Source organism: Gymnoscopelus microlampas, assembly GCF_963454915.1.
Source record: "Gymnoscopelus microlampas genome assembly, chromosome: 4".
Taxonomy (NCBI): Eukaryota; Metazoa; Chordata; class Actinopteri; order Myctophiformes; family Myctophidae; genus Gymnoscopelus; species Gymnoscopelus microlampas.
Window position 1 is genome coordinate 41,975,878 of NC_139941.1, and position 14,947 is coordinate 41,990,824.

A 14,947-nucleotide genomic window follows, 5' to 3' on the forward strand; every position below is an offset into this window, starting at 1 on the left:
TTATTTTATGTTGTATATTGTGATTTTGCACTTTAAATTAAAACAACTTGAACTTGAAACTGACAAAGACTTGAACTGACAAAGAGTTAAATCAAACAGAGAGAGGGCACATACTGTACTGTAAGCTTACACTGCCACGTTCAAGTTACTTTATTCTTTATTATTCTTTATTAGGATCCCCATTAGCTTCCACAAAGTCGTCGCTAGTCTTCCTGGGGTCCTCACATACATAACATTACAGTTACTGAATGTAACCAATGGAGGACTTTGACTTTTAAAATATCAAATTACCAATTAACGCCTAACTTTAATAGTATTTCTGCAACGCAAATTGCCAAAGTCAGTTAACTAGAAAAGGGGGAGAACAGAGTTTTTGACTCAAGCATAACACACTCTGAGTGATTACGGAACTTTATCAATATTTTAGAGAGGCACACTGCAAAATAATGAGTGTTAATTTATCTCTGAGAGTGTAAAAATGTACCCGTAAGGGTCAAATGTTACACTTATAGAGTTAAATGAACAGAACTTTGCTGTGAAATGCTTACTGGAAACAAACAAAAAGAGCAAGAACAGGAGCTCGTACCTCAGTCTTTGAGGACAAGTGGAAGGCAGGTCATTTCCTCTGTTTTGTCTGAAGGAGAGTCCTGGTTTCCCCAACATTAGTGAACAGAGTGATGTTTGAATGAATCCAGACTCTGACCTCTCGTATCCAGACTCAACGATGACGCAGGAAGAGGGCGCTAAGTGGCAGCCTCCCATGCCCACTGACATCACCCGCCGTAACATGAGGCTAACTCTATATATTTTATAAACATTGGGGGTTTTCTTGGGGGAGGGCGGTACGGAGGCGCAGTGGAGAACAGACGCAAAGGGCTAATGTGCTGGATCAGGCTAACATCACATTTCTTTCGCCCGCAGCACTTTCAGGGAATTTCAGACTAAGCCTTGTTCCCTCAGCACAACACTGAAGGGTCTTTACACCACAGTGTGGATGTCTAGCCAGTTATTTGACCTCTCACTGTCAGACAACTTTGGGTATTCCAGTTGAAACCATAATATGACTGCCATGGGCCAAAACCTCACTTCCTTAGAACTTTGCTCAGAGCAGAGCACCGTCACTTCTCAAACATTATAGAGAAGATTAAATAAAAGACACCTTGTGTGTTGTATTACTGGAGGATAGCAGCCATGCCAAACTTGAGGTCCTAATTCGCAGCTGGGAAAGATGTGGTTCATATATCATATTTTGTAGGGCATTCCTGAATTTCCTCAACAGTTGCACTCATGACGAGTGATGACCAAGGGTATTGCTCACAGGCACGCTGACAGTAGTTGAGGGCACAGAGCAGGATTACATTGGACAAACTTGCTCCTATGACTTGGCAGTTCAAGATGAACTGCTGTCTGGTCCAGAGATACTAGCATTCAGGCCAGTTTGTCAGAGCAGACTCAAAATGAAGCTGAAAGCCAGAAGACTCATCTTGGCCTTTTGACAAATGAGCATAAATGAGCAGAAAGACCTTAGCTAAAAGTGTAATGTATAACCAGAGAAGATGACTATGACAAATAGGCTACATTGCATCACAGCCTATTATTTTTTTTAAACTTCTAAAATAATATGAAGAATGAATTTGCATAAACCTTTTCACTCATTTTGGACAAATCCTTTCCTATAATTCCTATTTCTAATATATTAGGTGGTGTGGCATTGTAGCATACAGTAGATCACTAAACCAATCTAATTTGATACATTTTCTGTCAATCAATTAACCAATTATTTGATTTATCATTTCACCCCTAAATTCCACTAACGACTGCTTGTAGGGGAGAAGCCGTTTTGTCAGGGTTTGCAATAAACTTTTCTTTCTTTTGCCACTTTTGCCAGAAAGTGGGACCAATGACACTTTGACAGACTGAACTCATCCAGCAAAACAGACCTGTGTTTGTTCTCACATTTTGAGATTTCAGTTTTCCTTCACAACGGTGACAATAAATACATCTCATTTTCTTTTTGTTTAAGGTGCAACAGTGTCACTGTCTCTCACCTCTCTTGCCTCTCCCCACAGGGAGAGGCAAACCTGCAGGTTCCCTCACATTACAATACAATATCAATCACCACATTTTGTTTTCCTTCTCTTTTCAAACAATGTGTCTTATGGTAAAAGCAAGAACACCAGTTCCCTAATGGTGGGAAAGTCACGTTTTGCACAAAAATCTTTTCATCCTCTCAAATCTCTTTTTCACTATATTGATATTTTAAATGGGCCTGGAAGCTTGACGAGACATTCAGTATCTGTAGCAGAGCTGATCACTTGTCTTTTAGATTCAAGTTGGCCCTCATGGAGACGTTGAGCCTCCTCCCTTCATCTGGCCTGAGTGATCAAATGGGCCATTCTGAAGGGCTGAGGGAAGTTTTATAGCTCCCTAGTGTCCATCGCCTCAGCACTGCAGCACAGCAAATCAATAGTCACCCTGGCCAGATAGCACAGTGGTCTATCAAGGCATATTGAGCTCCTGTTTTTCTATAGCTATCTCTCATGATGGATCATGCATAAATGGTTATTGCTATAATTATGGGAAAGAAACCCACCTCAAAAGGAGCAGACTGCATAAATGTCCATCTTAAAAGGTAACAAGTTACAGACTGAAAAATCTTACATTTCTGAAAATATGTGCAGAAATATAGTGATCATCTGACTTGTGTCTGATTGGGGTTTAGCCTTCTTATATAGATTTTGATAGGAAAGTGTCAAAATGATATCAACCCAAACGAGGAGTCGTTTGCAGTGAATCCAGGCTCAAATTGAGTTAGACGTAAACGCTGAGAGTATACAGTAGGCTACATTTGTCGAGAAACCTATACGGTATCATGGTAGCATCTGGTTCAACAACTGCTGGTTAACAACGTTTCCAACGGCCTCTAGTGTAGTGAGTGCAGCATTTAAAACAGGGGATTTGTCAGTGGATGTAAAGATGCAAAGCAGGAGGGAGAAGGCGTAAATAGGTATCATCATGTCATGTCACATTAAGAATTCCGCGCCTTCTTTGTGCCTATGGTGTCTCGCCTTTACGCTCCCAGTCAGTGAGCGTAGTCATGCATACTTTACTGGAGCGACAGGAATGTGCCAGGACCAAGCTCTCTGACAGAAGGAAAAACTTGCTCATTAGCAAAGAAAGCAATGACAGAAGGCAGATAGAGACCGACAGATGGATGGATGGATGGATGGATGGATGGATGGATGCTGTTACAATCACTAAAACATGTATAGCTTTTCAAAATTGTGAAATGACATTCAAATACATTCATGGAGTCTGATTCCATGAGTGATTCTGCAATGCTGTGCACGATGAAAAGAATTCATACATCTGCTGCATTGTACCTTGTACAATGCAACAAATGCTTAACATACTATGCTTAACCTACTGCAGTATCTGACCTTGCCACATGTACAAGACCAACTCCTTTGAGTGGGAATCAATGCTATACAGGGACTGTGTTATAGGAACACAGTCCCTGTATAGCAGTTGTTTCAATTCTATTCGTCTATGTTCCTGAATCCTCGTCCCTATTTCCTGCCAGTCTGTTATGAATCTGTACTTCTACCATGGTCTCTGCACTGGATCCACCTGCCTCGATAACTGTGACTAAACTATTGGCTCATGTAAACCCATTCACTAATCAACTTTATTTGAACAACGCTTCAGAATTATAGACTACTAGAGGATGATGAATGTATGATGAATAGACTATCAATAAAATTACCCTGTTTGATTCTGTTCAGGAACAGAACCCATTTACAAATGAATTTGATTCTTAATTGTCTCAAGCAACTCTATCTGACAAAGTGATATACATAAGGCTTTTGTGGTGCGGGTGTGCTTGTCCAAAATAGGAGTCTTGACTACTCCTGATCAAATGGTAATCATTTAATTTCCATTGGTTGAATGTTGTGAGTTTTGAGTTGCAGTCGTCAAACGTTAAAATGTCAGCACTCACTGAATAATAATACAATTGTTAAATAAATCTGTTATGAGGCACGTTTTATGGAGACACTGAACAGTGCATGTGCAACATTTAGTTCCTGGTTCTGCAGTAGGCAGCAGCCTATATCAAATATGTGAGTCCAGCTTTGGGCTGCATCTTCAAACTGAGAGGTTCCTGAGGGACTGGCTGGATGGTGGAAGTGGCCCTGAATGGAAGACACAGCAGGAAGAAATAACCTCTGCATCTCATCTCATCAATATTACAGACCCTTGTCTCTACAATACAGTGGAATCTCAGCCTCCTTTAACCCTTGAATAATGCATGCCTTAAAAAAACTCCTTTTTTGCTCAAACTATATTGCCTTGGTGCAAGTGGTCCTAGGAAGAAGAGAACCGGTTAAATGGGACAGGGGTCAGTAGTCATTAGAGATTATTGAAGTATAATAATAACCTATGTAAAATAAATGTATATTGCAGCTCAGCTGTTGAGGTTTCTCTCAAATATCCAATAATGAGGCTGGCAAACCATGGCCCATAGGCTATATGCAGTCAACAAAACCCCCATAAAAAGGTCATCCTGTACTGAAGGTCACCCCCACCGACCTGTGCCCGCGCCCCCCAGTTGAAAGAGAACCAAGGTTGACCATAATGACCAGGGGTTTTCAACCAGTGGTCCGGGGACCACCAGTGGTTCTTGACGGGGTTCCAGGGGGTCCCCAGCCAAATTAATAGTTAGCAACCAAATTGACCCTATATGTCTGTAACTCTGAGAGTGTACAAATGGATCCAAATGGACCCTAACGGGTCCATTTGGATCCATTTGTACACTCTCAGAGTTAAATGAACACTGATGATGGTGATACAGTGTAGATTGGGACCCCCAATAAACCTAAATGGTTGAGTCCCTGGCATATCTTTTCAAATGGGGGTCCGTGGGCTAATATGTGTCTTTGACGCGAAAAAGGTTGAAAACCTGATAATGACCATGAAAGCACAGCGCGTTGTTTTGACGCATGGCCACATCATGCCCTCACATCACTGGCAATGAATGCGCGCGCCTCTGCTGTGGGTCCCGCGCTCCTCCGCTGCACCGCTGTGGCTCTGATGGTGATGGGACCGGATGAATGCGGCGCTCAGAACATCCCACCAATTAATAATTATAACCAGCCAGTCCTCTTTGTTTTGCTACCATTTGGATCTATAGTGGCCTAAGTGTTTTTTGTTTAGGCAATGAAAGGAAAACCTGGACGGGACGCAGGCGACATTTTCGTGGATTTAGAAACTGGCGTCGCTTTTGTCTCAGTAATATTATATCCCAGAGACAGTAGTGTAGGATATGGTTGCTCCGGAAAATGAAAGTCACGGGAGACAAGTTGACATAAAGCACAATTTTGCCGAGTTTCCCGTCGGCGCTCCAACTTTTTGTCTTTTTCCACAAACGTTTTGGCGTTTGGAAACTTCTTGCAGCTTTGGAACGGCGTGCAACTTTGGAATGTGATTGCAAATAACAGGCTACGCGCGAATAAAGACAAATCACAGCTTTGAATAATATTTTTTTTTTGTTATTGATTCAGGATCACATGTGATGTGATGTTCCTCTCCCCGCTTAGCCTTCTCTTCACCCATGAAACTCTACCTTCCGATTGATCCCCAGGCACGCTGAGTGCCCCACAGGAGCTGTAGTGATGGGACTATTCAAATACTTGCTATAGGTAAGATCATGTAATTTTGTGAGAAATTGCCTTTTGTACTGTCGTTACAGTTGTCTCCACGCAACACATTCTCCCAGTCCACGTGTGCTTGCCAGTTGACACCACTTTAACGCACATGCAACTAGCCAAATGTGTATGTAAATAATATAATGGATATTAGGGATACATAATTGTGTGAGAAAATATATATATAACAATAACTGATCTGATGATCTGACTTTTATCTTAAGTCTTTACATTCTGTCAATATCAATATCTTCGCTGAAATGGCATTCTCGACAAAATGAGCAGCTGTCCTTGGTGCTGATTTATATAGCCTCCGCACGCCTGAAATCTGAGTACAGTGATGGTGCGTGAGATGTTAGTAGGCTACCTCCCGTTCTGTGTGAGCATGGACCTTATGAGATAGTACCGTGTTAGCCTGGTCTGACTGGACCCTATCAGGGAGTAAAAGGAACACGCACAACTGTGTGTAAAAAGAAAATAAAACACCACACCATTATAATGTTCTTATTTTGATCAAAGACCCAATTACTGAACATCAGTCTCCAGGTTTTCTTCAGAATATGTATGATACTGATTTACTATGACACTATGTATGGCACATTAGAAGTCCACTGGTATGGTGGTTCTCAAATGTTTTATTTTCAAGGACCCCCATAACTCTGAGAGTGTACAAATGGAACCAAATGGACCCGTAGGGTCCACCACAAGCCAGCATGGCGATAACCCCTGGTATTGTGTTATCCCATATACAGTAACCCCATTGTAATGCATTTTATTTTATTTCAATGTGGACTTCAGGTTACAAGCAATCAAGAATCCAAAAATAAGCTATTGTACTTCATCACTACAATAGTGTGTGCGAAGTAGTTATGCGACTACATGTATTTTTGTGTGTGAATGCGTGCCTGGACCATAGGCAACAGTTTAGATAGAACAGACTGAACTGGACATTTCAAAAATCTTTAACATTTCATACATCTTTGCTTAGAAGCACAGAACGTGGTGAAAATGTATAACTTTCTCTTGGCATGCCCTCATCCAAGGACATTGACCTTTGGAGTGTGTGTCTCAATCTGGTGATTTGTGTGCGTATAATGATGCTGACTGGCTGCAGACAATGACTGTGTGGTGTGTAAATGACTCCATGGACCCGGGATACTGATGTCCCTGTCATCGTCACCATGGAAACAATACAAAACGCATGTGTTGGATGCTTAAGGTGCTGATTACGACAGGGGCTTTGACTGAGCATCAGCTTGTGATAATAGAATCACATCTGAGAGACAAACAGACACGTTCTGTCCTGGTACCAATTTTTGAAGATTGCTTATATTTCCCAAGCAATGTTGTCCTATTTAAACTGAAATTAAGAAGAACATCTCCCCAAGTGTTTGTCATTGAGGCGAGGTGTACGGTTTGGTTCTCCCAAGGGTTATGACATTTCATTCCTGCCTGTGTGTCTACTTTAGTTTGGCTTTATAACTTGATATGATGGATAGCATTGCAGGATTGGAGGTGAAGAGGCATGTGACCAAAGCACATCCCCGTACACACGCACGCACGCACGCACGCACACATGCACACGCACACGCACACACGCACACGCACACATGCACACGCACACGCACACGCACACGCACACGCACACGCACACGCACACGCACACGCTCACGCTCACACACACACACACACACACACACACACACACACACACACACACACACACACACACACACACACACACTCTCTCTCACACACGCACGCTAGCACGCACGTGTGTGTGTGTGTGTGTGTGTGTGTGTGTGTGTGTGTGTGTGTGTGTGTGTGTGTGTGTGTGTGTGTGAAAACACGTGTGAAACACGCATGAATGTACGGTTTCTCGTGAATCACGATAGAAATGAATTCATCTTGTGCACATTGTCATCTTTGTCACTTTATCACTTTGTCCTTTCTCTGCCTTTGTCTCACCCTTTCTCAGAAACACGATCATGTTCTGAGAATCCAGGTATAGTGCTATAGTATAACATCTCACGAGTGGATTGTTGAAATTCACAGAGAGCCTTTCCCTGTCACAGCCATTGGCTATTTTGGGCAGAATGCTTTTCTCAGCTGTACAACTTTGCATGCATTAGTGCATGATGGTCCTGCAATGTGACATGTACTTCTGTTCTCTACCATGTGTGAGCCCCGTCATCAGGCTCACACACCATGGAAAGATGAAATGAGATAGCATATGGATGTGGTTTAGTCCACCGTTTCTCAACATTGGGTCCAGGGACCACCAAGGGGTCGAAATGGACCATTTACGTTTGTGTAACTCTGAGAGTACACTTTCAGAGCTAAATTATCATTGAGCATTTTACAGTGTGTAGATGGGGGTCCCAGAGATAAAAAGAAAAAAAGGAAAAAAAAGGAAATAGTATCAAATGGGGGTCTGTGGCCTAATGCATATCAAACTGGGGGTCCTTGAAATTAAAAAGGTTGAGAATCACTGAACTATACTGGAACCCCAATCTACACTGTAACAGCCTCACTGCTTATTTAACTCTGAGAGTGTACAAATTCACTTGTGTATGTAGTAGAGTTCCCGGCCGGGACCTCTATGTATGTACCTACATGTATGCTAATTAGTCGGGCCAGGCCGAGCTTCGGGTCCAAGATAATAAAAAAAAAATAAAAAAAAAGTATATATATATATATATATATATATATATATATTCTTTTTTTTCATTTTTTTCCCCCGGGTTTTCGGGTCCAACATTATGGTAATTGTTTGGGCCGGGCCCTGTTCGGGCCACCCGCTTGGGCCCAGTTAGGGCCGGGCCTTAATTTTCAGGCCCGTTGAGAACTCTAGTATGTAGCTAGCCTTGACGACCGGCTATAATGTAATTTAGATGTTAAAGCATGTTATGTAGACAGATGCCAGGTCATTTGTAGACCTGGCATCCTATAGTGTGTGTAGTTTCAATGTACAGATTATGGAGATTTTAGTTATTATACTTTTTAGTTTAGACTGATGATAGGTTATTGGTTTACCTATGATCCTACATTACTATGTCTATGCATTTGATGTATCACCTTGTGTTTTCCTTGCTTACTGTAAATCTCTCTGGATTAAGAGCGTCTGCTAAATGCCTAAATTGTATATTGTAAATTGTAAATGGAACCAAATGGACCCATGAGGGTCCTTTTGGTTCCATTTGTACACTCTCTGAGTTAGACTCGTAAGACTCGTAAGTGTCCATTTGGACCGCTGGTGGTCCCCTGACCAGACGCTAAGAGCCACTGTTCTAGTCTGCATCCTCCAACTAAGCATCTCTCATTGCCTGTTTGAAGAATCATTTGAATGAATGAATCAACCAACCAATCAATCAACCCAATCAATCAATCAATCAATCATGAAGGAAATTAAATGAAGAGTAAGCTGAGACATAACAGCCTTTTTTTTTGGGGGGGGGGGCTTTTGTCACTCTGACTTTGATAGGATTTAATTCCTCAAAACCTGCTTCTGTTATTGAGATTTTGGCCTATTCATGACGACTAATGTCGCTCAAAATATATATTAAACACATTGAAATCACACCAATCTTACCACACTTTAGGCCCATTATATTTAGGTCCATAATACATAAGTAGGCCTAAGTCCCTGTGTGTGTGTGTGTGTGTGTGTGTGTGTGTGTGTGTGTGTGTGTGTGTGTGTGTGTGTGTGTGTGTGTGTGTGTGTGTGTGTGTGTGTGTGTGTGTGTGTGCGTGTGCGCGTGTGTGTGTGTGTGTTATTCATCAGAATAACATTTGATGAAATGTGGTAAGGTGTGTGTGATTTCAAGGTGTTTAAGATATGTTCTAAGAGGCATCAGACTTCACACACGGGCACCGGTCACGAGGACGTCCTACATTAACATGTACAGGATGTTAATCCTGTACATGTTAAAGAAAGATGCAGGAGCCCAAAGCACCAACAAGCTGGCCAGATGTATGGAGAACCGGGATGACCGGAAGCGACGATGGAGGGCTCGTCTGAGGACGACCTAGAGAGAGACTTCAATAACAATCATGAATCATATCTCATTACCTCAAGTCTTACCTCTTCTTCACGTCACCCTGATTTATCCTTCTCTCATTTATCCTCTCCCTCTCCCTTCCATCCTCCTGTCTCCCCCTCCTTTCATCTCTTCTTCCAATCTTTGCGTCTTCATGTGTTTCTTATATCCTCAACCTTATATACTCCCTCCCTTCTCTAAACCCGCCCCCCCATCTCTCTCTCTTCAGACTGTTGATGGAGAGGCATTCGAATGTCAGCTGGTACCGTGGTTATCGCAGGTGGAAGTCTGGCTACAGTCATCCTACTGACCATTGTAGCTGTGCTGTGTTTATGTAGATTGCAGGTATGTCATCATACCCGTTGCACACTTAAAATACACCTCTTCCAGACAAACACAGATTATTTGGGAATATTGTGAATTCAGACAATGTTAATGATGAAATCACACACCTGACAACTGTCAAGTTCAGCTTCTAAAACACAAAGACATACCCTCATGTTGTCTCAGCATCCTGCAGTATGACTGACCTTGAAACAATCAATGTACAGCATAGCTCATATTTCCTCACCTATGCCCCCACCCTTGCCATTACCAACAGTATTACTGCTGTAAGAGGGAGGAGTCTGAGAAGGGGGAGGAGGAGGAGCCAGCGCTCACCACCATGTCACCGTCCCGCTGCCCGCTGGCTCCTACCATGCCACCACCGATGGCTCCGTCGACCCCCTTGCCTGCACGCTACAGCGACGAGTCCGAAATCTACCCGCCCACCTTCCTCACGGAGGCCAACGGGCCTGCTGGCTACTCCCCTCCTCCGCCCCCACCTCCGCTGGTCCACGGGCCACAGAGGTCCCACACCTTCTGCCCCTCGTGCGCTCGACACTCCCTGCCGTTCTACCTGCAGCATCCTGCAGAGAGACTGTGCAATGGCGGCCGCAGGATCAGCTACCGGACTGTTCAGCAGCAGGAGCTGGACCTGCCTATGGACATGGCCAGCTTCTACCAGAAGCTCAACCTCATCCGCTCCGTCACCATGAGGGAAGTGGTCACCCACAGCGTCAGCACTGATGTCTAGAGGGAAGAGGGCCGGTGCTGTGGGTGTGGTGGAGTGCAGGTTTGCACTTCGCCGCATGATTGCGTCACTCAAGCATTATGTATTTTGGATGGCACGGCCATGCAGCAAAGTATAAATTAAGCCTTAACGTGGAACACCAAATGGTGAGGGGAGGCGATGTTTATTTCCAGATTACACTGGTTGTATAGATTCTATATGCAACCACTCAAAGTAAGAGGTTTTCCGTTGGACTTTGCTGCCTCCATATTGGGCCTAAGATGCACATGGAGAATCAGGAACCTTTTGGGTATGTGTATTGCCCCATGTAATGTCACTCCCATCAGAAAGTGGACCAGTATTACACGTATTTGGTGCACTAAAGAAGTCATACTGTGGCTAAAGAGGAGTACAATTCCCGGGGGGAGGGGAAATACTTTTCAGTTGAATACTTCAACATGTTGACGAGGCGTGCCGAGGATCAAACTGGTGACCTTCCGCACCAGTCAGCCTCTCTACCCATTCAGCTACAGCGGCCCTGTAAAGCATGGTGCACTGATGCAGCAGTAAAATTGTAAAGTGGATGGAATTGCACACGCAGACCCTCAGCCGGAGAAGAGGAGGGTTTTTGGAGAGTAGTGTAACACTGTACAGCATAAGTACACCCACTCTTGAATTCACCTTTGTTGTGTCTTTGTCTTTTGTGTCATTCATTCACTTACCACTGTGTGAACTTTGTTAACACTTGGTTTCCTTTGAAGTACAGCATATGCACTGAAATAATATATGATTCACAGTCCCAACAAAGCAAAGTACTGTGAGTATGTGAGTGCTCACTTTAATGTGGGAACGACTGTTTGTGTTAAGCTGTGGTGCACAGTAGCGCAGAATATGAACTATAAAAAGCAAGGGCTCTAAAAGGCTTTCAATTACGAACTGTGATTTCATTAATTTCCTGACACACACACACACACACACACACACACACACACACACACACACACACACACACACACACACACACACACACACACACACACACACACACACACACACACACACACACACACACACACACTATATTGTATATACTGTATGTGAGGTGAGTGATAAAAATACTGAGAGGGTGATAAGCTTGAACTGATTGGTTAGTTGCATTATCTTTCCTAGAGAATATATGGCAGCTGACCAATCAATGCAGCTAAAGTGCCACCACCTGCTGAACTGGCGAACAAGGCACCTTGCTGCCACAAGCATCCTCACTGCTTAAGGAACTCAACGTGTCATGTACAGTACATGGACTACATTCGTCTACCAAACACTGTTGCTGCGGTCGGATGATGTGATAAAATTTGCAGTTGAGGAGACACTGGAGTTTATGGGGCTGGCAGCCAGCAGCACCTGTGTTTTCAACCAACTCCCTCCCTCCACTTGTAAGAGAATCCCAGGGAGACTACCATTTTGTTCACCAAAAAGTCCTGTGTTGATCAAATGCTATTTTCTCATTGTCGTTATGAAGAAATAAGGCTATTGTTGATAAACATATTATCACCTAGCATTCATCAGTATCCAACCTTGGGCATGGCGTAGAACCCTGTGCCACAAGGCATCCGCCCTGCGTTCGATCAAGACAAATACCTGGGTGATAATATACAGATATGATATTCAAGGTCTGTTTACCTCAAATACATTATCCAATATCTCCAAAATATAGAGGATCCATTCTGTGAAAGTATTACATACTACTACTGTCCTTTAAAAGGTACTATAACTTGTTTCAGTGTTGCGTAGGCCTAACTAATGATTTTGTAAGAGGATGTGTTAATCTTTTCAAATAGTAAATATTTCATTTTGGGATCAAATGCTGTATTATTGTACAGGGTAAAACAATATTTAAAGCTATATGAAAACATATTATGTGGATATTATAATAATAATATTAGACCAGATTCTATCAGTTCCACAAAGCTGAAGTAAACATGAGTGTGTTTTTTGTTTCCTGTGTAGGAGGACGACAGAGAGAACCTGTGTATTTATTCTGTGGGTGTGATTTGCTCATTTATTTAATATTGTCTGTGAGTGTGCCCTGTTGCCTAAGACATTGTGCAGAATATGACATAACTTTGATTCAAATTCTTTCAAGGGCGTTTGCTCTGAGGCTGACCCTGCCCTGATGAAGGGCAGTTAGGTCAATAGAGCATCACAAATGGGTAGAAGCTAGGGAAATTCAAAGGCGTTTTGGTTTTGGTTTCATGCTTTTTCTTGGCTTGCGTTACACTTAACCACTTTAACCCTGGTATCCCTATTTTGGCCACGTCATTATAGGTGAATATAAAAACATGTTGCCCCCCACCAAATGTGTAAAAATAGCTGATCTACGAGCTCACAACCCACCTTGTGAGCTTCTATATCAGCTATTTTTGCTATTCGTCTTACAATGAAGTATATAGGGCTTACGTGGTTAACCCAGCTTATTATTATTATTATTATTTTATCAATAATGTATAGCTAAAAAGCATTTGTCTCTTTGAAGGTAAAACTAGCATACATAACATATCCTACTGTACAGTAGATATTGGTTTGGTGGTTTTATTTCTGTAGAAGTTGTCACAGGGGCCAGCAGATGGCATCACACCCTGTTTAATGCATTTGCATTTCGGTTCCTAGTGTTAGTTACTATTTTACATTTTTCATTTACTGTACCAATAAAATGATGGGGAAAAGTGCTGGTGTTTGTGGAACATCTTCTCTAAAAATGGTGGCCATGTAAGAGTGGTCCAGAGAGAGTGCAATGTAGAAAGAAACTGATCTTATTAAGTTAGTGATTTAAACCCTATATTAGTGGGGGGGTGCTAACCGTAACCATGATACTGACATGATACTGACCATGAAACTGACATGATACTGACTATAATACTGACATCACACTGACCATGATACTGATTACTGACCATGATGCCACTGACATGAGATTGACCATGGTACTGACTATGATACTGACATCATACTGACCATGATACTGACATGATAATGACAATGGCACTGATGCTGTCAGTAACATGGTCAGTATCATGTCACGACAGGGCCATTACAGCCCTGCCCTTCAGTGCTGTGAGACGGACCTGATGTGACAGGGCCTGACATCCATACAATCTTTTTTTTCTCTCCCTGGGAGGTAGGCTAATAGTTACATAATAATCACATACTAACAGTCCAGTTCAATTTAAAATATGATATCTGAAATTCAATTGTTTTTGTTTTCTAAATTATATAAGCAACACAATAAAAATAAAGCTTACATTTTAATTGGGTGTAGGGGCGGCAAGGGACCTGGATATTGGATAGGTGGCACTGGCCCAAAAAGGTTGAGAAACACTGCTCTATATATACTTGGTTGACCGGGATACCCAAGGGCTAGATCTTCTAATATTTCCCTCTATTTGTTACCTTGTACAGCACTTTGGTCAGCTTCTGTTGTTTTAAATGTGCTATATAAATAAAGTTTGATTTGATTTGATTTGATCTACACCAATCTCTTTCCCCCAAAAAATAGCCGATCTAGAAGCTTGCAACGCATTGCATTGGGACTGCTATTGCAAAATCTTCGTGCCAGAATAGGGATGCTAGAGTTCCAGTAGTGATTTTATTTATTAAGACAAAGACCATCGTCAGAATTTGTAACCTTTTAATGGAAATACAAGTCAATACATTGAGGATTTCAGTTATCATCAACAGTACAAAATGTCAATACTTTTGTACAAAGAGGTATCAGGTATAGAAACACAGTACATGATAGTTATATTGACAAAAATGACACATACACTATTGAATACATTTCAATCATGATTTCAAGTCTCAGGAATCTCTCTGTCTCTGAATGGAATAACTTCAGTCTATCCCATACATTCCTGCTTGTTTAAATTCAATACTTCTCTATGGTCATCCACAAACCAAAAATTGGCATTAAATAACATGATTAATACGCATTGGTTGGCATCAGGAAGGTCATGATTAATGAAAATGTGTTATGAATAATAAATATAATATACGCCCTGCAAGCAGGCCAAGCCTTACAGAGATGCCAATGGGAACACCCCAAAAGGCAGGGTTTACAATCCAAGATTGGAATCGTCAGCTTAATATTGGGCCAT

General features: G+C 42.2%; 1 protein-coding gene across 1 annotated transcript; it reads left to right on the forward strand.

The window, feature by feature from the left end:
* Positions 1–9,997: 9,997 nt before the first annotated feature.
* On the forward strand, positions 9,998–10,820 carry fam163b (family with sequence similarity 163 member B; the record flags this gene model as incomplete). The annotated part of the gene is made up of 2 exons (XM_084056344.1): positions 9,998–10,090; positions 10,347–10,820. 2 exons carry the CDS (start codon positions 9,998–10,000, stop codon positions 10,818–10,820), a joined length of 567 nt encoding a protein of 188 aa, XP_083912470.1.
* Between the last annotated feature and the right edge of the window lie 4,127 nt (positions 10,821–14,947).